The sequence below is a fragment of the Notothenia coriiceps genome, unplaced genomic scaffold (assembly GCF_000735185.1).
Source record: "Notothenia coriiceps isolate Sejong01 unplaced genomic scaffold, NC01 NC01_scaffold00037250, whole genome shotgun sequence".
NCBI classification, from domain to species: Eukaryota; Metazoa; Chordata; class Actinopteri; order Perciformes; family Nototheniidae; genus Notothenia; species Notothenia coriiceps.
This window is the reverse complement of record NW_011369951.1, coordinates 15,794,388-15,820,975: the sequence shown is the minus strand read 5'-3', so window position 1 is coordinate 15,820,975 and position 26,588 is coordinate 15,794,388. Positions and strand designations below refer to the sequence as shown.

The 26,588-nt window shown below is 39.3% G+C and overlaps 2 protein-coding genes and 1 long non-coding RNA gene across 3 annotated transcripts; 1 reads left to right on the top strand and 2 right to left on the bottom strand.

Moving 5' to 3' along the window:
* Nucleotides 1–4,248: 4,248 nt before the first annotated feature.
* Nucleotides 4,249–8,092, bottom strand: LOC104967373 (Wilms tumor protein homolog). Its single transcript, XM_010796782.1, has 3 exons — nt 7,384–8,092; nt 5,279–5,401; nt 4,249–4,352 (listed from the first exon to the last, which is right to left on the bottom strand). The coding sequence occupies exons 1-3, from the start codon at nt 7,799–7,801 to the stop codon at nt 4,249–4,251; spliced, it is 645 nt and encodes a 214-aa protein (XP_010795084.1). The 5' UTR covers nt 7,802–8,092.
* Nucleotides 8,093–9,720: 1,628 nt separating this feature from the next.
* Nucleotides 9,721–17,032, bottom strand: LOC104967087 (uncharacterized). Its single transcript, XR_800726.1, has 3 exons — nt 16,952–17,032; nt 16,585–16,874; nt 9,721–9,923 (listed from the first exon to the last, which is right to left on the bottom strand). It is a non-coding gene; the product is annotated as an uncharacterized lncRNA (long non-coding RNA).
* Nucleotides 17,033–17,211: 179 nt separating this feature from the next.
* Nucleotides 17,212–26,145, top strand: eif3m (eukaryotic translation initiation factor 3, subunit M). Its single transcript, XM_010796781.1, has 15 exons — nt 17,212–17,330; nt 18,480–18,612; nt 18,813–18,951; nt 19,254–19,377; nt 19,473–19,567; nt 19,748–19,831; nt 19,919–20,018; nt 20,151–20,232; nt 20,899–21,097; nt 23,308–23,388; nt 23,924–24,032; nt 24,145–24,292; nt 24,452–24,541; nt 25,249–25,332; nt 25,470–26,145. Exons 1-15 carry the CDS (start codon nt 17,289–17,291, stop codon nt 25,589–25,591), a joined length of 1,632 nt encoding a protein of 543 aa, XP_010795083.1. The 5' UTR covers nt 17,212–17,288; the 3' UTR covers nt 25,592–26,145.
* The last annotated feature ends 443 nt before the right edge of the window (nt 26,146–26,588 follow it).

Sequence of the window (26,588 nt, the reverse complement as noted above, 5' to 3'; positions counted from 1 at the left end):
CAATAAGGCAATTGTCTTTTGTATTAAAAGTTTTCTGAAATAGCATGTTTAAATATGCAAATTAGCCATTATCTCATCAAATATGTGCATATTTTAACACATTTCAGGAATCGAAATCTGAACTTTGGATAAAGCCAGGTTCAAAATTCTTGTTTCATTTTGTAGTCATATTAGTATCTAAGGCTTTTACAGAAGGGATTTTGGATATATCTTTTTATCACTCCATAAATCAGAAAATACTGTCAACAGCCCTAAAATATCAATTCTTGCCATGTTTTTAGGTATACAATGTTGNGTCATGACGCAGCAGCGGCAGCTCTGGGCGGTGTGAACAAAGCGGGAGCAGAAAAGGGAAACCGGAGCTGAACCAGAAAAGCTCCCGCTCCGAGCTAGAAAGGGAAAAGCGCTGGTGTGAAAGCCTCATAAGAGCACTCTCACCCAAAAAAAACAATACAAAAATGATTGTTTTCGAATAAAACGTTCTTTAAAATGTTAAAAAAGCCTCCCAGAATTGGCCCAAAACACGATTTCAATCGGTCCTAGATTAATGTAAACGTCCCAAAATCGTTGTAATGTTATAATCAATGCCACAAATACAAAATGTCCAGGATAGTCTTTCACCATTTGTCCCCAAGGAATGTTAACACAGCACTTCAAATAAAATATTTTAATCCAAAAAAATCTTTAGAACTATATTTTTTAAATTCAATAATAAAATATATATTTACATGAACATAAGAGCTTTGAATAAAATCTGCACGCTGCAATTTATTTATAACAATAATAATTATGTGAAAAATCGAACTGATTCGTCTCTAAAGCAGCATTTTTTGTACTATATGGCAAACGTCCAAGGACAACCATTTGCTCATTATTTCGGCGCCTAAGCATATTTAATGCAGTTGTGAGGCACATTTGCATCTGCAGTAGGTCACTACATTTTCTTCACCAATGGGAAATACCATTTTATTTTTAAACAACCACCTCTACAGAGAGCGGGCACTCTGCACGCTTGTCATTCGAACAGAGAGACTTCATGCAAACATCATCATTAGGAGCCGAATTAACAACTGCAAAGTGCAAATGTTAATAAAAAGTGATTGCCTCGGCTGAACGACGCCCGCTGCAGATCTTAATTAGGACACAGCGTGGGTGTGTGGCCATGCCATTTGATAATATCATGTGTCGGTGTTTGTGGTGTGTGTGTGTGTGTGTGTGTGTGTGTGTGTGTGTGTGTGTGTGTGTGTGTGTGTGTGTGTGTGTGTGTGTTTGTGTGTGTGTGTCTGTGTGCGTGCTTTGGCGATATCCCCTCGAGAGTCACACAGTAGCAGATGCAAGGGAAACTGCCCGGAGCAGGCCATTGGAAGACTAAGACGTCAAACGCCTCTCTCTAGACACACACATTCATAAATACAGCCAAAATCACACAAATGTACAGTATTTAATTTGATCCTTGATACAGTTCTGTATCACTGCATGTGATCTAAAAGCACATGCCCTAACTCCAAATATTCACATTGAATGAGACTTATGTGAATAGTTTAGGCATTTTGTCTGTATCTGGGAGATTTTAGCTTTGTGCTGGGTATTTGTGTTTACTGTACTGTACTAATAATTTAAAAAAGTGCATTGTTTAATTTGTTGAGGAGCAGTCACTAAAGAAATGTTAAGAAATTATATATTCAACATTGTTTACGCAGAGAACATTAACACAGACACTAATTTGCTCATAACCAAGAAGGATCTTCACTTTAACACTGCTTTAAATGCTTCTCCGTCACGGTCATGCTTAAAGCAGTCTCTTAGCTATTGTGACATCAAAGAAGCGTCTGAAAGCTCTGCTAAATGGCCATATAACTTACACTGTTCCTTTGACGTCATGAGTAAGCCGTTAATGCAAATGTGATGCATGCTGATCTGAAACCACTGAGGCCTCTGGGAATCGTTCATGCAGTTGGTGAGGAAGCTGAGAGACTGATGATTTTTAGGTTTTAAATGAATGCCCTCACATACAATTTAAAATGGCTGTGTTTGAGATGATCCATCATGAGGGAAGACCATAAACTCTATTTGAAAACCTTGGAGAGAGAAATCAACATGACAAGAATAGGTTCCATAATTTTAAGAAAAAAGGGGTTGACATGTTTTACAACATAGAATATTATTTTCTGATCGATAGATTTTCTCTCTTAATTGGATCTGCTAAATGTTTTCAGTTTTTCTTTTATATCAGAAGAGAGTGAGCATTTTTCAAAGTGATGTGGCAGTCTGAATCAACACTGGGAGGTTAACTATGACAAAAAATTAATGCGGTAAATATCCCAGTACGTCCATAGATTTTGGGGGACTATTTTAGATATTGCTCAATAGTAAAGTGAACAAAATAATTATAGGTGAATAAAGAGAGATGTGTAAAATACAAAAACAAAACAATTACTATGGCGAGCTGCTGCAAGATTTCATACAGTTACAGTAACTCTACCCAAAAAACAGGAAAATGCATTGGAGAAAAATAAGTGAGCAGAAATGTCAAAAGTTTGAGACACATGTGAACGTTTCAAGCTTGTTTCAAATAAACAGTGATAATGTAGTACCCCTTTTTATCCAGTAGGCGTCACTATTACAACACAGTTTACCAGGAGTCAGTGTAAACCATCCAAGAAGCATACTGCTTTGAAGAACAAGAAAAAAAAAAGTGGATTCAGAAGACTGAATGAAATGTTTCTTGTCACTGTTCTAAACCCTCAACCCCCCTTAAAAAAAACAAAAAAACAAACAGGAGATTGCCTCCTTTGGGTTTCTCTTATCTGCTCAGAAGCGAAGAGTGTGCTTATCTTGAGTTATTTATGTGAATAGTGGGTTGAGATTAAGATTACAATTGCAAATGATGCTGCGTATGGAGAGGAAAACACGCTAGCATATTTTTAAAAGCCCCATATTGTTCCGACACCCGTTTACTCAGCAGAATGCCTCCATACACGTGTTTGAGGAAAGGTGTGTGTGCATGTTGGAGGCTGAGGGGAATGCTTTTTGCATCCTTAAGTATCTTTAAGGTGTGAAAGACAGGGAGAGCGCATTAGTTTGAGTGCCTTTGTAATCCTGACATTCTCCAACAATTTAACCTTCACTTCTTTATTGGAGAAGACAGGGGAGTTGAGTTGTCACAGATTGAGTTTGCTATATGTGCTACCACAATTACACACTATGCACTCAGCACCATTGCAAATTAATGTCACAGAGATAGAGAATGACAGAGAGAGGAAGCCACATATGTCACAGCAGTGTGCCTTCTCTCACTTTACATACACACACACACACACACACACACACACACACTTGGGGATGCAGTTGTGCACTCTGCGGGGGTGAGTGCCTCCGTGCCTAGTACACCGTGGACCAGTGCATGACATCACTCTGTCCTCAGTATCATTAAAAGGCGGGAACCGGTTTCGGGGGAATTCTGGACGGCATTCCTTGAGAAGTCCTTGAGGGAAGGATCGGGATGGCTTCTAATCAGCTCTGAGCTATGTTACACTGTGGAAAGACTCACTGGTATCTGACATATATTCATGGTGTGTGTGTGTGAGAGCGTGTGCATGTGCATGTGCTTGTGGATGTCTCCGTGTTTGTTTGAGGGTTTCCAGCTCTTGCTCTAACAACAGCTTCCTTCCTCTTATCAACTTCTGTTCCAGTATTTGGGTTGCACATGTTCCTTGTCTCCAACAACATCGCAGGGTGGTATTCAAGGTATTTTACCCTTATTTACCCCTTCAAATGTTTTGCATCAAATTGAAAGCACGTTGGTAAAACATTCAGAGGTTAAAATGAGACGATTCCCAGCTTTAACAACCCAACATCCCCCACTTCACTTTCACTGAACTTGTCTCTTGTACTTTTCCCCTCGTTTTTCCTCATGGTGGACTCAGACACATGAGCAGTAGATCACTCAGTGTTTGTTTTGGCCTGCTGAGCACCAGTGGGCAGCACTTAACCTCAGAACAAATTAGGATTGAGGATCCAGGCCGTGGAGAGGCAGACGCAGGGCTTAACGTAGGATCAGAGAGAGTTCACACTTCTCAAAATTGCTAGCAAGTGGGCGAGCTGCATGTGGTGTTGGTGGAAAGAATCTGACATTAGCTGACGAGTGAGGAGTCTAAAAGCGATTGGGAAGGCCGAATTGTGCCGATGGAGGATTCAAAGTAGCAGGAGTCAAATACAGGAACAATAAGCGCCTGCAGGGACAAATGATTACCTGCTGTAGTTTCTCAGCAGCAGAGCTTGGCTGCTCGGACACGATTCTGAAGGATTGTGGCAGCCAAACATGGGAGGAGGAGCTGGGTACTGCTGGTCAACTGAAAAGTAAATGAAAATACAAAAGTTGCTTATTTTTTCCATAATTTATGAACAGTTTGGTCTTTAAAAAGTATGTTCACAAGATGCTTGTTTTATTCAAGCTTCACTCACACAAAGATACTTAACCTATCATAGAAGACTGAGGAAACATGCAAGTATACACACTTTTGGTAAAAATAAAACATTGATAAACCATTATTACAATTGAGGATAACTGATTATCTTGTGATCAACCTATCAACAAATTGATTTAACGTCACTTAAAGTACTTGTTTGTTTGTTCAAGCTAAACTCACACAAATATTCTTATTTACTTATTACAGAACAATAACAAAACTGGCACATATTTACACTTGGTCAAATAAAAAATGTATGAATAATTGTTTTGTGATCGACCTATCGACAAAGGAATTCAACTTCACATGTTTCTAGTTGTTTAAGTTTCTATTGTCATTCAGCAGCTTGTCATCTATATCTTTTGAGCTGGAGCTAAAATATACTATTAAAATGAATATAAAAAACACATGCACACTTATGTACATGCATGTAGTGTATGCACTTATTTTCAAAGAGAGACCCGGTCAATCAGAAACAGTGGTTCTTTTCAGGTACATATAGTATATTAGTCCCCAGACAGTTTTTGACATTCCAGCAGAGTCCCATAAAGCTGTTTCCTCAAGTTATCATTTCCAGAGTCATTAACCATACGTATGCTTAAAGAGCGAGAGGAGGCTGTGTTTATGTATGCCTGCGTGTATGAATGTGTGTGCCGACAGAGACGGAGAGAGATGAAGGAAAAATGGATAATAGCGTTTCTATTTTGATGTGAAAAATGGCGGGTTACTTATATAACCTTGCTGTGACATGACAGTCTTCCGGCCTGCGAGTCAATTCTGAGAGAAGGCGTCAGGACGCAGACAGTTACCTATGTTGTTTTGCGGTGACAGAGTGTCCTCGTGTTTGAAGGACAGGCTGGAGAGCTGAGGGCTGTGATGAGAGGGAGTGTGACCATAACTGGGGTTGCTGTCTAAACCCACTGCGCCATAACCTAAAAAAGAGAAAACACAAAGAGAAGCAATGGAAAGTTAAAATGATTTTATTCACTTAGATTATCATCTTGCAAATAAAACATGCAGGGTCTGCAGTATCTGGTCAGTTATCTGAATCCCCTGGTAGTGGCTCTTAGTCCCTGGCAGGGTCAACACAGAGACACATTTATCAAACTATTAAATCCTTTTTTCTTGTAACATATTCTCTCTTTCCCCCCATTTATCTTTGGCCTTGTGGTTTCATTATTTATGGCAGGTGGAAAAATAAATTTGGCAAACACACCACAGGCGGACTGAGATGAGCTACTGTAGAATATTCTTGGTAGAAAAACAAGGTTGAATGTATGCTCATTTAATTACAGCTATAAGGGACACGCATGGTAACATTAACTAACATTATGTTTATGATTGCAATTATTAAAGTGTAATACATTTTAGAAAATGTTGCATTTGAGGAAAGCTATGTGAAAGTGATCATTCAAGCACAGCATGAGTGCAACCTCTATTTTTCCTGAGTCAGCCCCGAGAGGGTTATTGAAAAGTTTCTGAGTAAAAATGACTCACAAATTCTTACTTCTTAATCCCAGCAGTCTGCATAGCACTACGCTTAGTGTTTATTATTACTACAGGACTTGCTACATAGTGATTGAAAGTCATATCAGCAGACACACATACACTGGACCTCTAAGTCCTAATAGTCAACATTCACACGCAATGTTTACAGAGAAGGAAGAGATATCACAATGTTAAGATTTGACAGGAGACTAAAATTAAGTTTGGTGCCGGATTAAGATTCCAAATATATGAGCAGATCTCCCTTGAAAAAGAGATCAATGATCTCAAGGGATACACCTGGATAAATAAAGGTTTGAAATTAAATGAAAATATGAAAGTTTTGATTTTTTACCATGTGTTTTGTGAAGATTTGCTGGGATTTAAAAAAAAGAATCGTAGTAAATAAAGCTATTGATTCAATGTGTATTACTTCAGAGTTTTTCTATATATTTTTAATAGCATAAGAAGTTGTTTTGTTAAACCAAGCAATTGTGGGCAGAGGATTTATTTTGAAGATTATGTACTCACTTTTAAAACTCCATATCATTTTAAAATTACCACAGGCCAATAAACTCAAAAATGCAAAACCTGAACATAATTCATTCATTCTGAGCTGATGAGCATATTCAGTATCTTTGTGTTCTCGGTCTTTGGCCAATTTGAATTTACTGGATGATCTAAGCTTCTTCTGAACAGTGTGTATGAACTGTGGCCGCTCAACCCGTCACTATCTTTAAAAAAATGTTAATGTCTATATGTGTATTCATTAAATTGGTTGGTATGTATGCAATATTGGATAACCATTAGCTCGGGTTGCTTTGACCCAATGCTAGTGATATTTTTATATTAATTCTGCTGTCGCATAATACTTTCAAAAACCTGTTGTTAGTTAAACATAATTATGTGCATGACTTTTAAAACGGCAAGGGAGTTTGTGTCTGGCTCAGCATAAGAAAAAAAGATTAAGATGCATTATAGTTACCATTTGGAATGTATGGGCAATACAGTCAAAACAACAACTGGTGAAGCCTTATTAATAATCTACCTACTAATACGCATGTACCCTTACAGGTTGTTGTGACGATGACTGAAAATCAGCATCTCTGCTCAAAAACCCATTGCAAAGGAACTGTTTCTAGATGTCTGCCAGAGCATTACCAGAAAGCTGTCAAGCTTTTTTCCTGACACGGGACAGAATGACCCAGTACAGCACAAAACATCCTGCTCAGACACAAACTGTTGACAACCCATAACATGGAGTGATATCATCCACATACACAGCAGGAAATAGGCAATAACAAAGTAATAATCGAAATAAACAGTAATAGTCTAGATGTATTGATAAGTGTATGCTCTTCATTTGTCGTGACTAATATTTAACATTAAGCTAATAAGAAGACTTGTAGTACTGGATGTGCATGCTTACCCTGGTTCCTGTGTGTAGGAGGACTGTCCATGCAGCCGGGCAGGTAGGTACCATTAGGAAACATCCTCGCTTGACCTCCAGTTGGCTCTCCGAAGGCCCCAACTCGGCAGGGGCCCGAGCCTGTAAACTGGCCTGAGAAGTGCAATGTGAAGGCCCCGAGTCCACAGTGAGGGTCCTCTATCGGATCAGCGGTCCCCCAACCTGGTTCCTGCTTGATGAGGGAGTGGTGGGAGGGCAGGGAGCTGTAGGGAGAGCCGGGGTGGAGGTCCAGCAGCTGGGTCCACTGACCACCCCCAACAGACATCCCACAGCCGCCACCAGCGCCCGGTAAGGATGACCCAGGAGGCACTGGAGGTAGGAGCGTCAGATCCCGAACATCTGACCCCATCGACATGGCTCCACACGGGTCGGTCAGCATTGTAGAAAGCAGTTTGAGACAGTCCAGAGAAAGAAGGGCTGGTATTCCACAAGCTGGGAGTCTCACAGTTACAAAGTCTCCTAAAAAGGTTTAACAAAAACTAAAAAACAACAACCTAAAGAAGCAGGGAGCAAACTATTCCGCAAAAACAAACATCAGTGGTCACAACACACTATAGCAGCCATCTTTCCTCACACAAGTCATGAACTGAAACATAAATGAATTAATGACCTAAATGTGGACACCAAATTTCAAGCACCCTGGATTAGGAGTGGGAGTCTGAGAGGGCAGCAGTCCTTGTCCCTCTGTCTCTATAATGTCTGACTTTCCTTACTCTCCTGAAGGCTCTAATACTGCAGAACCCATTGGACAGGGGGAGGAGCGAGGGAGGCTGAGGAGAAGATGACTCCCTTGCCTTACCCCCGGTGACTGCACTTCTGAGTAGATTCTAACTAACATCCCATTTGCATGAGCGAGTGTTGCTCTTCCGTCTTTGTTCGTGTTCAAGTGTTGCTCATATTAAATGTTTATGTTAGTGTGTATGAATAAGTGTCTGAAAGAAGGAGAGTATTTGATAAATTTCTCAGAATGACTGTACTGACTTTAAGCATAAAACTGATACGAGTTTTTCGTAAGGACAAGAGTGTAAGTCTATTTTGTGTCAAGGCCCATGTTTGCGCAGATTAAACTGTAATTTTTGTATTCATGGATGAGATTTGTAAAATAAAAAAATATTGAATGTTCAGTATGTGTCGACAAAATATTTAAAACTTAAATCAATGTCATTTTAAAAACAACTAAACTAAAATAGACATAGGCCGTTCTCAGAGATTCATCATCATTTCTGACTCTTCTGACTCATTGGTTAGATGAAATATACCTCACTTTCAAAATAAGTTAACAAATATACATTATGAATTAAAGAGGCAATGCGAGCATCAGAATATAACATATTTTTTTTGGTGAAGTTGCATTTGGACTTTTAACCTATATGTGTTCTACTTGTTTACTTATCGAAAGTCGGGAGAGTTTGTTGTTTAATATATTGGCTGGAAATGGCTGTTTAAAAAAGACTATTGAATAACTAATAAACAGAATCAAAGATGTATTTATTATTACTCAAAATGTAAAAATAGCAAAACCTGCAGAAAATGACCTCTGAGTGTATCCATTTTTCCATTTTGGGAATAGAACGGTTTTTTCTAAAGCAACTTGCACAAACTGCATGGCCTTGGAGCCAAGCCACATCACACAAAAGGATAATTATTTATTGGTCGAGGAGAGGGGGAGTTTGTGTGTGTGTGTGTGTGTGTGTGTGTGTGTGTGTGTGTGTGTGTGTGTGTGTGTGTGTGTGTGTGTGTGTGTGTGTCAGTGCTTAAGAGATAGAGGTTTTGACCTCAACAAAAGCTTAACTCAATGTGGAACTACACAGGAATGCAGTAAGTTGGAATAAAAACATAAATGCAGTACAGCTGCTGTGGATCTTTAAACATTATTATATTTGTCAGATTAGCTGCCGGGTTCCTCCTTTTCATAGAAGGCTTGAAACGGCAACAAGTATTTTGCTTTTTAAAAATAAACCTTGCTACATTATATGTAGCGTAACAATCATTTATGAGATGAAAACTGTGAAACAATTTTTACTTTTATTATTATTGTAAAAGTCAAACTTATAAGTCTTTAAAGTGATTGCATATTGTATTGCTTATTATAAAATGAGACAATAACATCATATAAGAGATCTTTAAATACTGGACAGTTGGAAACGTCTACGGTGTTTATAAAAGTTTTTTATTTTGGATCTGCAATTGCTTGACATTATACTTAATGAAAATAAAAAAAATAAACTAAATCTCAAGCTGTCAGTCCATCCACATGAGTTCTTTACTTGTGACGAATGAGCCCCTTGATCATTTAGACCACAACATGATGGACAGAGATAAATTAGCCACAAGAGAGTTTTACAATGTAACTTCATCTTTTATTATACACTCAATTTCGAGATGGCACTAAAAATCCACGGACATGATGCTGCAAGGTGAAGAGTGTAAGCCAGTTCCTGTCATCACCATCTGGAATATTAGTCTAGGATTCCAGTCAATGTCAGTGACCCCGGATTCAACTTAAAAAGAAGAGGTGGGGGGGAGGAGGGACATTACATTCAAAAACAGAGAGGGAAGTCTGAAGTCACTGAGAGAGTGATGAAATTAGCTAGCAAGCTGCTGAGGTAGCATTAATTAATATTGCACAAGTTTACAGAGCTTTCCTTTAATGCTCTTTAAGTTACATGTTTGGTTACTGGAAGGAGTCAACAGAGAATAAATGTTAAGTATATTGATTATTGGATAGTGAAAATTCAACTAGTTTGACAAGTAGCAGCAAGACCAGCTTGATAACATGTCGAGTAGATTCCTCTGAAGCAACAAATGGGCCTAAAAGAAGAAGCATAAAAGCAGACCCTTTTTTCGACTACAATGAGGCAACATCTATGTTACAAGTTTCCCCAGTTTATCCCCCAGTTTTAGCAAAGGGTAATATATGACAATTTTATAGCCCAAGTGTATCTGATGACATCCATCACAACGGTCATAACCTTACAAAAGCTGCTAAAAGCGAAACACAGATTTATCTGGGTGGTTTGTGGTCAAAGAAAAGCTAAAGTGCTCTCTGACTTACTCTATACTTGGAAATAAACGAGCGCAAAGGCAGACCAATATCCCTGAGGAACACCCAGACATGAGGAGGATGTCCACAAAGAGACTTCCAAATAGTAGCAAAGAAAATTAATATCTCCCCAAACAGTTTGGAAAAACCTTCCGTTGTCCACCCACTACAAACAAACACCAACTAAAGTAATGTGCTGCAAGTACAAAAGGTTGTGGCACAATTAAAATTATCTGTAGAGAGTCAATAAAATGCGTGCCTCTGAGCCAAGGCAAATGCTAGCCGTGCCTTCCCCAGTGGAGTCTTTAGCAGGGATTCATCAAAGGTGACGGGGCCAGGAGAAAACAACCCTTTCAGCCCCTATGACGGATGGCAGTCCCCAAATACACCCATTCTTGAGATCAATCTCTGGTTTAGCCAGGGTTTAAAACAACATCACTGTTCAGAGGAAGGAAAATGGTCAATATTGCCTCTGACCCTTAACAAGAAATACAACAAGACTCAAGCTTTCTACAGCATTATGAGCAAGAGGGAACTTGAGATGGGTTTGCTCTTGCCAGAGACACATGATAAACTACAAAGATGACCTGGCAGAGCACCTGAAACTATAACAAATACTTTCCACTTTAATAAACATCTGTATTATTCATACTACTGCATTTGAAGATAGACTATTTGTAAAGCTCCTATTTTGTAAACGAGAGCAATGGTGCTTTACCTTATAAGATTAATTTAAAAAAATGGCTGCGATATAATATAGGAGAGGACGGTGAAAAAGATAAAGGTGTTATTTTGATGTACAGACTGTGGCATAAATAAGGTACGACTTCTCTACATAGGCATGACAACTGGCAAACAACCGAACAGTACTGTATTGTAATGTTTCATCATCGCCCTCCTATCTGCCTGTGGCCTCTAGGAGATGGTTACTATTTAAATCAAATGTCAGGCAGAACAATAATTCCTCTGTCTTCCCTTGCTACTTTCTCAGAGCACTATTTGGACATTTGTGACAGTGAGGCTTCTGCTCTTTGAGATAACATAATCTGAACGCCCTGGCCATCATCACTCTTAGACAATTAAGGATACATTTCGAAACAGTCATGTTATGCCTTTTTAAGATTCAATGTCAACTCCGCTTTGAAACAGCATGTACATTCTTTCTTTTGCCCATGACCCCACATGAAAAACAACAGTCGTCAGTTTTTAATTATCTCCCATATCATACCCGAGCATACTTCAAAGCGTTGCATATCGCACTGGAGATAAGAAACAGAGAAGAAAGATCTGTGGGAGAGCGGGCATTTCCATGGTTCATGTGTCAGACACAACACTGGTGCACTGATCTTTCACACACCCGGGCTCTTCTTGTTGTTGATAATCACCTTTCCCCTCTAAAACCAAACCCCTCTTCCTGAATCATATACATACAAAGCTGGATGCTCCAGGGTCAAAAACAAGAGTGAATTCATTAAACCAGGGAATATAAACACTCAGTCATTTTAAAAGAAGTGCACATTGACAGTCGCTAAAGGAGAAAGCTGGATATATTATGAATCTTTTATATTGTCAACAAATCCCATCCCATTTTTTAAGGAAAAAAATGGCTGTGCACTGTATTTTTTAGCAAATGTTTCTTAAAAAGAGGAGCACAGGATATGTGTTGGGGCCTATTTCAAGCTGCTGATTTAACACATTTGTTGCGCTAGTGAGTATGACAGCACACGATGGTGTTTACGAGATTGACGCACAAAAAATGTCCATGTTTATTGTTAAAACTCTATATTAATCAATGTTAGAGACATTTTGTGTTTCCAGAGAAAGTGCAGCTTTTACCTACATATTTGTCTATTAGTGTTTACATTTAAAAAATGAAAAGGCATGATAATAGATTGTATTTTTTAATAAATAATAAAACAGCTTTATAAAAAGCTACATACAATATAACATTTAAACTAAGGTTAAAAATTAGTCCACTATGAATATAATACATTCATATAAATCTTAATAAATGTATTGACAAAAAACACAGTGTTGTTGAAAGTGTCTTGTTGAATTTCACAGAACAACCTATGTCTCATCCCAGCAGGTGGCTGTGTGTCAGGAGCAAGGCCGGCCTTTATCAGTTCTTTACAGTAAACCACAGCCTCTTCCATGCTGTCACACCCTAGCAGCTGTGGCCGGGGCGTAAGCAGTCATCAGAAAACATTTCAGATAACTCCAGCGGTTTTGTGTCTGTTGTCATACCCTTGAGCCTGATTCTAGACAAGAAACATTTACATGATGACTCTGAGGTATGTGCACAATGATGGGAAAGTATAACAATGACCACAATCATCAAAGAATGTGACTATAGGGAAATGGTGTTTTACAGCAAATGTCTCAATCCATGAAGGACAAGATGTTTCAAAAATGCTTTGCTGCAAATAATTTGCCTGATTTCTAAAGGCTTGGTTATTTCTCATCATGAAGAATAACATAAACAAATATCCCTTTCAAACACATCTTTTGTGAAAGCAGAAATGTCGTCAAGCTTGTATTGTTTTACTGAGAAAGTTTTAAAGGTTGCCTGTTCTCCGTCATCAGCATTGTATTTATCAGCACTAATGAAACAATGGTATCATAAAAGGAAGGGTCACACAGTTTAACATGCCTCTAATTAGTATTAAGACTTGGCATGTATGGCTTTAATCCAAATATTGTGCAATGTATCCCCAAATGAAAAAAATTAGCCTTTTTGATTGACAGTGCCTTTTAAAGTCGCATTGCACCTACTAGCATGTGTAATATAAACACACTCTGATGACAAAAGACCACTCCATCATTAACAGAGCCCCGGTTCCACTGCAGTGACTCGATCTCTCCAGACAGGAACGTCCGAGTTCTTGGAAGACTGCAGCGTTTCTTCTTTTTTTTTGCTTCTGCTGCCATTAGGTTGAAACAGAGCACACACATTCCACATAGGGGGGATTAACGACCTCAGATAGCTCAACACTACAAATGCAAACTCGCTTTGATTGATTGCTGCAGTCTTTGGTGTGATATGAAGCTGGTCATTAAGTGATATGGCAAGATAACAGCGGCAGTTTACGTAGCAACCTTTCTTTATTTTTGGTGAGGCGTAGGTTTTTGCTTCAAATGGTTTCAGCCAAGTTAGTAAAATATAAACGTTCAGATAAAAGAACAACATTTTTTATAATTGAATGATGAAAGTCTCACTGGAGTATGCAGCCAATTAGCATCCAATATCAACAACGGTGAACAGTAAGCTACAGCTATTTATTATCTTTTAAAAGCTTAGTATTGTATGCATTATAAAAAAAGGTATGTTAATACAACACTGCCGACCATTTTAATATGCATCTACATTTTATACATAAGTGATAGGGGGGCCCTGCTCCGTCTTTCCTTCAGCCTAGATGTCCTTGGCCTGAGAAACCTTGAAAACCCCTAAACTAAACAGTTGCATTAGTTGTTTTTATTTATTTTGCGCACATTTGCAACATTCTTACCCAATTTCTCAACGGTTAATTGATTTTCAAGATATTTGTCAATAATAGTTTCTGCCATTTGACTAAACCATTACTCAACAACACATTTTAGCTGCAGGGTGATTATCTTACTGGTGAAATATATAGAGGAAAAAGAGGGGGAAATACACCTTGACAATGGTAAGTGTACAGCAAAGCCTATCATATTATAAAAGTCAGCACTGTTGTTAGTATGCCCTCTCGAGTATTACATTGCGTCTTAAAACCCACCTCTTCTCTTCTCTCTCTAAAGTGAGGCTCCACTGCACTAAAAAAGCATTCGGAAACAAGTAGATTGTTGCTTTTATTTGCTTTCAGTGGTCTATTGTTTTTATTATATGGCTGTTTTATTTTATTTATTTATTTTTATTTTTTAATCATTACGTTTAATCTGGTTTGTTTTGTGTTTGTATCTTTTATTTTAAATGTATTTATTTTATGTTTTGTGAGCTTATCTCTCTGTACAGCACTTTGGTCTCAAAGTTTTTAAAGTGCTATATAAATAAAGTTGGATTGGATTGGATTAGATTATTGGTTAGCTGCCTCAAATCTCAATGTAAACTGTATGGCAAGTGAGCTAAAATACAGTGTTGCAAGAAATTCAACTGTTAGATGATAGCCATTTGTATTAAAATATCAAAAGCTGAATTGAAAACAAAGAAGTACGTAAGGGGTTTATAATATTTATTTGTGTATCTTTTGTGGATAATAAAATCCATCAGAAGGCCCTGTGGGATTTTGCATGCCTTGGACCATTGTGGACTTAATAAAACAATGGCTTTGTTTGTTTATTTGTTTCTGGTATATTTGTGTACGTGTTAGGGGAGGGTGGGTCAGCTTATAAGTAATTAACAAGCAATTTGCTCCACCTAGGGAAGAGGAGAAGTTAATCATGCGAGGCACACTGACAAGGTCATTGGCTGATAGATGAGCCTGAGCAAGGGGATTTTTCTGAGATTGTGAAGGCAGGCAGAACTGTGGGAACCAGACAATTAGTGTGTGGAAGGTGGGCGGCCATGTTGGATGATGACCATGACACAGGCTTACATGGATACTCACCACTTGGCTGGCTGACAGGGAGAAAGTAGACACCTGGGCTCAACGAACTCTTAACACACAGTCATTTATCTTTGACGAGGCTGAGCAGGCAATTTTCCAGCAGTTTAGAAAGGGCATGTGCTATTTCCAACCAAACAGATATGGATGAGGCCAATATAGATATATTGGCAACATAAATCTTTCAGACCTACATAAACATGAATTGATCTTCAGCTTTTTTGTTCTCATTAAAATTATACATTTCCAAGATATTATTATTTGCTCTAGCAAATATGGTTGGCAATGGCAACATACACAAACACATTAACACTTTTTATGTGCCTATTGCCTTAATGTTAAAACCTAGTGCATCAACATTTCACTATAGTGACTGAAGGAGACCTTTTTTTTTAGCTTGTTCCTTCCCTTTTAGAGGTACAGCTTTGAAGACTTAACACACATTTTCTGTATGCTGCACAATCAGATAAGACTCAGGCTTAGGAACGAACATACGGTTCAGAGGATTGGAATTTAACATAGCACATTACGTTTTTTACCTCAAGGTAAGAGGAGATATGAATTGGCTTTGGCAATATCTGTAATTATTTCACAACACCCTTGTGACCTAAGAAATTACATTGCCCCAACAAAAATAGAATGACCAACACTCTTCCAATGAATTGTGTACACATACACCAACATAAAACACCCTATCAGACATTGATACCAGTTACTAAAAAACATTGATGATGTTCGCAGCTATATGACGTAAAAATATTGTGAAGACTACATTACCAGGATTAGATTTTAAATAATATAAAACAGAGTACCAGGTACAGTCCCCTTGGAGTTAAAAGGTTAACTGAAGTGCAATATCCATGCTTTTTTCAGGACAGTCTGCCATGAATATTATAAAGGCTATCAAGCATCATAACACGCTCTGGCATTTTAAAGACCTTTTAAAGAAGACAAAAACAAAGTCTCAAACATGCACCTGGAGCTTCAAAGACTCCCCAACTCTTATTCTGGACTTGAAATACACCAGGCACTTGACAACAGCTGTTAATCAGATAATGAAAGCCTCACAGTTACACAAGCTCACTTGTAGAGAAGCAACTATAAATTCTTTGCAATGACAGCATACTAAGGCTGGGAGAGAGTGAGGGTGCGATTTGGTACCAGGCACTTGCTTTCCCCAGAAGAATGACGCATCATACTAGTACTCTGTTGAAACACACATAGCCATTTCCCCTAAGCACTAAGTTATTTTTCCCGCAATAGGCGACAGACTTCATGCCCCTTACTGAAACCGTTAAAATAAATATATGACAAGCAAACTTTCAAGGATTCATGAATCATAGTGGAAACATCTTAAATACACATATTTTTATGACAGATGAAGTGTGAGCTTCATTGCTGCCTTCAAATGGAATACACTCCACAGTGTCTTCAGCCTTGGACACAGCCTGCTCAACACCTCAGATGTTAGTAACCCGAATACATAGTTTTAGGGTGAACTCCTGCTCCACTTACACTCTTCACCTCACTCACCTCAATCACCTCAATCACCAAGTGACCTGCCATGGTAACAAGTCACAGGATAGCACTTCGAACAGGGGCCCATCAAGCGCACCCATAGGTCAGCGGTTGTATGGTGGAAGACTGTTGCCCTTTGACACTGACAGTGTTTCCGGGTTGGAAAGCTCTCGGCCAGGCCTGCCATGGTGGTCCACACAGATGGACTGCAGCTCAATCAGATAACCTCTCCTGGGGATCAGGTTCACCTCTGTAACTCTCATCCAAGACATCCAGGGTTAATCTCCCTGAGCGGAGATTGTTATCTGGATAAGAAAGAAAGACATATTAAGGATATGGTGGTGGAAGTCTGGGTGACTGAAATTTAGTAGGTTTTTCTGACCTCTGAAAGAAAAGGTGGCACAAGCTGAAGCTATCCAGCACTGCAATGGATTTGTTTACAACCCACCTGTAATGATGAATCAAAGTCAAATAATTGATGTGCATGGTGCTACGTTAAAGAAGTACGCATAGTTTTAAAAGTAACAATACAAGAAAGGGTCACAAAGGTACAAACAGTGATGAGACTTGAACGGTTGTTTTGTAGGTTACTGTGGCTTTAAGATCTTGAACCGGAAGAGCAAATAGCTTCACCGGCACTGTTACGTTTTCTTTTCCGCTCAGGTCTCGTAGTGGTGAGAGCGTGGATTTCATCCTCAAGGCTCGCAAAAACATCAAAAATGAGCGTCCCAGCATTTATCGATATTACGGAAGAAGACCAGGTACGACCCATGTCTTTAAGAACTGATTTTCCGTCGTCCCGCCTTCGGATGACTCGTTAAATGTGAAGCAGCCAAACAGATAACTTAGCATGCTAGCAAGCTAAGATGCTAACCGTTGCTGACAGCTACATGCTGATTGTTAGCGAGCTACGTACTGATGATGCGACATATGTGGAAGCATGTCGTTAATGATACAATTAAACGTACTGTTGTGTATGTAAATCGTTTTCCTTTTCTTTTTAATTTCAACCTGGTTATGGCTAACATTTTACGCATTTCTTCAAAGTTGTTACGTTACAATAGCTTAGAATGCTAAAGTTAGCTACTCGGCCATACATGCATCTACATCAACAAAGAGATAAAAGACAATAACAAGCCACCAAAAACGTCCTGCTTTAGTGCAGAGGTGGAAGAAGTACTCAGATATTATACTTAAGTGGAAGTAGAAATACCGAAGCTTAGAAATTAGAAAGAGTCCTGTAATCTAAATGTTACTCAAGTAAAAGTACGAAAGTATTGGCATCTAAATATATACTTAAATTACCAAAAGTACTCATTATGCAGTATGGTCCTTTTCAGAATCATATATATTATATATTTTGATGCTATTCTTTATCAAGCTAGTAAAGGTGAAACACGTTTGACGTTTTTTTCTTTTACTGCTGGGTTGCATGAATTTGATCCAGGTCTTAATTCAGAGTTGATAATATTTGTTATCATTCATTTATATCTGCAATGCAACTAAACGTACTACATACATTTAGTGGGCTAAAAGTACAATATTTACCTCTGAATTGTACAAAGTAGCATTACTTGGAAATGCTCAAGTAAAGTACAAGTGCCTCTGGATTGTACTTAACTAGAGTACTTTAGTACATCTACTCAGTTACTCTACATCACTGCATAGGCGATACATTTAACTTGGTTTAATAAAAAAGTATTAACGTTTTTTCTCTTTGCTTCTAACAACTATTTGTAACATATTTGTATTCCAAACAAAAAGTATGTACAGTTTGCAATACAATAGCAGCTAGGAAAACACGTTAGGCTAATAATCATCTATTACATTATCGACACGGGTATCTTTGGGCTCTACGGTTTTGTGTAACAGTCAATAATACTCTTATATTTGACTTTACAACATTACAGGCGTTGGAGCTAAGAGCCTACATCAAGGCCAAAGGAGCTGAAATATCAGAGGAGAACTCAGAAGGCGGACTTCATGTAGATCTGGCTCAGATCATCGAGGCATGTGATGTGTGCCTTATGGACGATGATAAAGGTAGGCGATCATAAAGAACAACCCTTTTTTAACCACCACACCACGATATGCCTTTTTCACAAGTAAATGATATGTGTTTATGTATAAAATGTCTTTGGTAGCTTATACAGTGATTGATGCCCAGTTCTAGGACCATGAATCTGGCTTCTCGCTGGATAAAGTGTTGCATTACTTATGGCCCTCTCTCTTTCTCCCTGCAGAGGTAGAGAGTGTGATGAACAGCATTGTGTCTCTGCTGTTAATCCTGGAGACGGAGAAGCAGGAAGCTCTCATTGAAAGTCTATGTGAGAAGCTGCTGAAGTCCCGTGAAGGAGAGAGACCCTCCCTCAGGATGCAGCTGTGGGTCCTTTCTGCTTTTTTTTTTCAACCTTACTTTTTTTTTTTTTTACATTATTCCCTAATATAGCTAATGTTTCCAAAGATCTGACCATGTATACATTCATCCACAATAGGCCATTGTTTTGATGTTGGTTAATATGTACCTGCTGGTCTTGTGAGTTTAACATAATGATACTGTTTACCTCATCAATATGCAGGACAGCTGCTATCTTCTTTTCAAAACAAACATGTTAAACATACACTTAAGAAATCAGTTCTCTGTTCAAACACTTGACCATCTCTTTCATGTTTTGATGTTTAAGGCTGAGTAACCTGTTCCACGGCATGGACGAGAACACCACAGTGAGGTACACTGTCTTCTGTGGCCTCATCAAGGTGGCTGCGACTTGTAATGCCATTGCCTTCATCCCAACTGACCTTGATCAGGTATACCTGTTCACCATTATTAAATATACCTCATCATTCTGCAACGTTGTCTGTAGTTGATTTATGAAACCTTTTTGTGCTGCTGATGGTTGCAGGTGCGCAAGTGGATTATCGACTGGAACCTGACCACAGAGAAGAAGCACACACTCTTGAGGCTGGTGTATGAAGCATTAGTTGACTGCAAAAAAGGGTAACTACTTAAAGGTTCAGATGAGTAAAATTCATGTTTTGAAATGCACTGATGCAGAAATATCAATACACATAATTAAGATGGATAAACTGCATGGAAGAAGAGTTTATTTTCTGCCTTTACACCTCTAGACCCACCTACCTATAGGAGTTTTCAACAATCTATCTACACATTTTACAGCGATGCTGCAGCAAAAGTGATGGTTGAGCTGCTGGGAAGTTACACAGAAGACAATGCTTCACAAGCACGTGTTGATGCCCACAGGTAAACATGTCAACAATTGTCATTAAGCCTCGATATAACTTACCACCGTCATACAAACTTCCATCCGTTTATGCCCCTTATCTTTAGATGTATCGTCCGTGCTCTCAAAGACCCCAACACCTTCCTGATTGACCACCTGCTCACCCTGAAACCGGTTCGATTCCTGGAGGGAGAACTCATCCATGACGTGAGTACTGACGGATGTGCAATTTTTTTCTTGTGTTAAATATCAGGACAACTTTCTGCCTGTCCAAAGATGAAATGACTGTTTCTTGAGTCTGATAATGGCAATTCTCTCTTTTCTGAATCTTTGTTTCAGTTATTAACCATCTTCGTCAGTGGAAAACTGATAGCCTATGTAAAGTTTTACCAGAGTAACAAAGACTTTATTGACTCTCTTGGTAAGTGGCTATCAATAGAGATATTGGTTGCATGAATTCTACTCAAACATACACCATGAATTGATTTTTAATTTTTTTAAAGATAAAACAAACGGGTTAGTAAATCAGAAATGGAATGTTAAGTGATTGTCTAATTCCCCCTTAAACGTTAATGTAGTTGGTGAGAATTAAAAATGCATGTTGGCTTTTTACCATATTTGTAAATCGGTATTGATTGTAAGTGTATTATACCTTGTGTTTCATAATAAACCTGTTTTGTAATATATTTCTATCACTTTAAGAGTGTATCTAAAGAATACCACCTTTTTAAAATGGTTACAAGATTTCTATAGCCGTTTTTATTTTTTATTAGGACTAACTGGACAACTTTTCCCGTAATAAAGTCTTATAGATATTGAGCCAATGTACTGCGCCCTGTTGATACATTGCAGGAATGTGCGTATGTCAGCAGTGTGTCTTTTCACTACTACGGCTTTTGTGTAATTACCAGCATGTGTAGGATGGACTCTCAAAACAGACAATTTGGAGCAGTGTTTTTGTTAATGAGTAGATTCCCTGACTTCAGGCTCCTAAATGCAGAAACAATTATCACAGGGAAACTCCCTGAGTGGAGAGTAATCGACTGTGACTGTTTGTGCTTAATGATCCCTGCGTGTTGCTCTCCAGGCCTGTCTCACGAGCAAAACATGTCCAAGATGCGCCTGCTGACATTGATGGGCATGGCTGTGGAATTCAAGGAGATCTCCTTCGACACCATGCAGCAGGAGCTGCAGATTGGAGCTGATGACGTTGAGGCCTTTGTCATTGACGGTAAGAGCACTTCACCTCAAATGAATCCTTGCTGTTCAACCTTGTTAAGTGTACTGTCAGTTTCTCACAGGCAAGACAAAGGGCACAGTTGTAATACGGCTGGAGTGCACATTCAAAAATGTTATATTTTCAGTTTGACATTCAAACACATGTTTTTATAAGCGATTCATCACTGAAGTGTATGTTATTCAAGAGCGCAGATATGGTTAAGCACACTTTAGATCAGCAGGTTTGGAGTCTCAAAACTGTTTTAGCTTTTTTTCAAAAGTCTGTACACATACAACAGAGTTTCCGTTAGCCGGTAATTATCGGACTATGACCGGTAAAATATGCGGAAGACCGGCAAATCTAAATCTCTCCGGTCAATATAATTTCCCTTTAGCGCAATACCGCATCAGTTGTGCCACTTTTGTGACAGACAAGAAGAGTCAATACGCTACATGCACAGTCACTTCCTTTCTAATGTCTGACATTTACTGTGGAGAAAGAGTTATCCTCATTTTGAGCCCTCATGTAAACAAATGATTAATGCTGCATAATACTGCGCTATACTTTTGCCGCCACAAAACCGTTGCCAAGCAACGCTTATAGGTATCCTTTGATACGCAGGCAGTCACATCATTAGCTAGAACTAGCTAGATCTGATCGATATGGACATAAACGCGAAGTATAACCAGACGAGAGAGAGAGAGAGAGAGTGACAGAGACACGCAGCTCTGCATGATCAAAGCTCCGCCCGCTGTGACGGACCGGTGAGCGGAGCAAAACACACAATTCAAGTTAGACCTAACACACTTAGCTAGTTTATGTAACTCTGGAACAACCTTAACTAGTTATTAGGGTTGGGAACCGAAACTCGGTTCCAGGTGAGAACCGATAAGAAAATGCCGGGTACCCATACAAAATACACAATTTTGGTCCTGCTTAACGGTTCCTAAACGCGGTAGACCCTGTATTCCACCGGATGCCATCTGTGTGTTCTGGAGAATCACAGAACGGCCGGTCGTCAGTGGTACGCCGACGGCCGGAACCGCCCTTCATTTTTTTAAACGGCATCATGTAAGTTGCGCTGACAGGCGACAAAGGTCCACAGTTGCCCCGCAGCGAGGCTCCCCCCGCCCTCCAGTAGACAGTTCACGAGCTCAGTCACTTCATAACACCAAAGATGGATCGCAGTAAACGCTCTAAAGTGAGGCTCCACTGCACTAAAAAAGATAAAGACAGGGCACAGTGTAATGCCTGTTAATAGCTTGCCACAGGTATAGCTCAGTTCAAATAAAGCACAGCTATTGTGCAATACATTTGTATTGCATGTATATTTTTTATTTGTAAAAAATTCAGTTAAAGAATAAAGATATTTTTGTTATCTAAACGTTTGACCTCTTTCTTTTACAATTTTGGAATCGAAAACGGAGAATCGATATGAACCGGAATCGATACATTTCAAACGATACCCATCCCTACTAGTTATAAATATGTTTATTCTTTACTGTCGGTTCACTCATTACTGGATCAGCGAGCTGCATGAGAGAGAGAGAGAGGGAGGGAAAGAAAGAAAGAAAGAGAGGCTCCGTTTATTATTCCCGTGTTATTATCCAAAGTTACTGTACACTTTTGAATAATGTAGTTAAGGCGAGACACGGCAGGCAAAAACATCGTTTTTCAAGCACTGGTCAATTTTGAGATTTTGTGCTATTTTGNACACACACACACACACACACACACACACACACACACACACACACACACACGGCACGGAGGCACTCACCCCCGCAGAGTGCACAACTGCATCCCCAAGTGTGTGTGTGTGTGTGTGTGTGTGTGTGTGTGTGTGTGTGTGTGTGTGTGTGTGTGTGTGTGTGTGTGTGTGTGTGTGTGTGTGTGTGTGTGTGTGTGTGCAATAGTGTGATCTGCCAAGGTAAAGATTGGCTCAGAGCCCATGTTTTTTAATGAAGCCAGTGAGGAGTGTGCTGGGTGGACAGGATGTGTTAATAAGTGAGCCATTTGAAGTTCCCCCAGTATTATCCATACAAGGGAAGAGAAATTACAGGAAGAATGCAGAGTAACATAAATATTGTCAGTTTTATAGAGACAAAAATGAATAAATGTTCAGTTATTTTCCCTTCATCTGTCCCACCCTCAAAACTAACCTCCATAACATTTTGAATTATTGAAGTATAACATTTTGTTCACCAATCAACAAAAACCTAAAATGTTTTACGAAAATTGCCCAAAGCTAATAAATTTGCTGTATGTTTTCCTCAGTGATAACCTGTACCAAATGGCATCCCAGCTGGATTGTGTAACCTGGAACCAAATGAACAACCTGGCAACTTCGATGAAAAGGTGAGTTTTTATGTTTTTATTTAAATAAAATTCTGTATACGTCATTGTTGACCAGTGTTTGTGGTTTGCCCACTGCCTAAGGAAATTAGAAAGTGGGGATGAGTGTATTCGTGTGTGTGTGTGTGTGTGTGTGTGTGTGTGTGTGTGTGTGTGTGTGTGTGTGTGTGTGTGTGTGTGTGTGTGTGTGTGTGTGTGTGTGTGTGTGTGTGTGTGTGTGTGTGTGTGTGTGTGTGTGTGTGTGTGTGTGTGTGTGTGTGTGTGTGTGTGTGTGTGTGTGTGTGTGTGTGTGTGTGTGTCTTGTTTAGGATAGCTATTTTATTGTGATTTTTTTTAAGTGTGTGTGACACGATTGCCACAAGACTTTGGAATTTTTAAGGTTTTAACACTTTCAGGTGTTTCCCTTAACTTTCTTTATTTGGACTAGATACACCGTCCTGACCAATTGATGCATTTTTTTGTTGTTGCTAAAACTCTCAGTTTTGCACTCAAACTGTTTAGGTTTTACTCAATTTGTTTTATTTTTGCTTCTGTCCAGCAGTGCCCATGCACCCAGCTATGACAGTGACCCCACAGCCCCACCCCCACCCATGCTCATGAGTGCCCAGTATCACATACACACACATGGTGTCTTCAGAGGACTTCAGGTCAGTCAGAGTTACACACATGCAGGCTCAAAACAACACACAGCCTTACAGTAAATACATACACAAAGTGCACTTCTGGACTACTAAGCCTTCTGACTTCTCTTTCTTAAAGGATGTTCGGCGCGTAGCTGGCATTGCTCCACCCAGTGTGAGGTCATCAGAAGCCAGTGAAAAGCGTCCATTTGTTTGTGCTTACCCTGGCTGCAGCAAGAGATACTTCAAACTGTCACATCTGCAGATGCACGGCCGCAAACACACAGGTGAGAGGATTTCATTTAAACTGCTGCTAAATGAAATTGAGAAATTCATACAAACTTAAGAAATGATATGGTTGTTGGTATGATGCCCAGGTGTGAATGTGTATTGCTGTGTAAAAAGTAAATTGATAAAGCTGTGGATATGGATGGTTTATTTTGCAGGAGAGAAGCCTTACCAGTGTGACTTCACAGACTGCGGCCGCAGATTCTCTCGCTCAGACCAGTTGAAGAGGCACCAGCGCAGACACACAGGTACACCGGCGTAAAGCTACTGTATGAGTTAGGGTGTGACATCCCTCCAGGGCCTTGACTGCCTCTGAGGACACTGACGTCATGAACTCAGTTCCCTTTTCTGGGAATTAAAAAAAATTATAGATCCTATGGGAACTGTCCATTCCACAATATAACAAAATAAACCCACTGTTGGTACTCCACTGGGAGATTCAATCGTTTTTGGACCCAGTATAGTTAAATTTGTCTATAAGGCCAATAAATATATGAATAAATAAGTAGGATTTGGTATGTTTCTATCTGTTCCTGTCACTGAGAAGAAGGCCAAAAATAGGCATTGGATTTTAAATAGACAAGATAATGTATATGACAAATCCAAATAATCTAAATATTTGTTTATCTCAGATCAAAAATGATAAAACAAGCAGTTATAACCAACTTAACCTTATTTCCAACACATACTGTAGCTTCATATCAATATTAAACTATGACAACATATAATTAAACAAGAACATTGTAAACCATGTTGCTTTAACTAATTTGATATATAAATAATATGAATGCATACATAAAACATGCTGAGATTGTAAAATCGGCCGGAATGGTTTCAATTTGTAATGCTTACAACCTCCACATTGATTGCTCCATCTTATAACCTTTGACCCCTGCTCTGCTTTCTTCTCATTTCTATCTCTGTCAATACAACACTTGTTTGCACACCTGTATAGGAGTGAAGCCCTTTCAGTGCGAGACGTGTCAGAGAAAGTTTTCACGGTCAGATCATCTTAAGACGCACACTCGGACTCATACAGGTAAAACAAGTGCGTATACCTTTATTTCCTACCGCTCCATTCTGAGACTATTCAAATACATTATAACACAAGTTTGCATTTCTATAGTTGTAGTAACTTTAGCTTGTTTTTTTTCTTGTTTGTCCCCTCCTTGTCAGGTGAGAAGCCATTTACCTGCCGCTGGTCCAGCTGCGAGAAGAAGTTTGCCCGTTCTGATGAGCTGGTGCGCCACCACAGCATGCACCAGAGGAACCTGACCAAGCTGCAGCCTGCCATCTGAGCAGCGAGAGGAGGAGGATGAGGAGGATGAGGAAGCTGACAATATGTTGTGCCAGGCAGCTAGTGGTGAAAGCCGCAGGAGCCTGGTCAGCAGTTATGGTGCCTTGCCAGACTGTGTTGAGCCCAGCTGATGCCTCCCTCTGCCAGCCGACGTAAAGAGACTCGTAATCCTCGAGAACTTCAGGATGCACCTCAACTAGCACTCGTTCGGGTTATTTGATATAAAAACTCAGACTGAGAGGGTACAACCACAGTTATTCTGAGCCAAGAAGAATATTTTTTTTATGAGATGAGGAAAATGTTGATACACTATTTTAGTAAACTTGCACTGGCTTTTTTTTAATGATTTTTTTTATTGTGTCACCTTGTAAACTGGATTACGAAATGGGCAATGTGTCCATTCATTTGAGATTTTTTGCTTTGAATAATGTGAACATCTTGATATTCTTACAGTTTAATTTCTCACTAAATTGCTCTGTATATATGTGATGTATTTGCTTACTTTTATAGGCATTCCTTTTTGTAATTTCTGTTTTTAAGTTTATAAAACTTCGATTCACATGGTTGTCAAGAGTCAAGAGTGTGTGTGTGTGTGTGTGTGTGTGTGTGTGTGTGTGTGTGTGTGTGTGTGTGTGTGTGTGTGTGTGAGAGAGAGAGACAGAAGAGGTGTTGGTGTTGTCAGGTTAAGAGGCCACCTATGAGTAGTGGTGGCGGGGGATGAGGGGGTGACTGACAGTAAAACAGCACCCCACTGTGACTCTGACAGGGTGCAGATCTCTCCCTCCTTAATCTCTAACACACATCTTCATAACTAGAAACATCTGGAGTTGAGTAAATCTCATTAGAAAAGACACATACCTCCGTGTCAGCTGGCTGTACCCCACTGACTGCCCCTTTCTGCATATAGGCAGGGCCTCAACATGCACACACACACAATAGCACACACACTCAGGTCCCTATATAAAGCCTAAATGGTATTTTACATCATCGAGCCACAT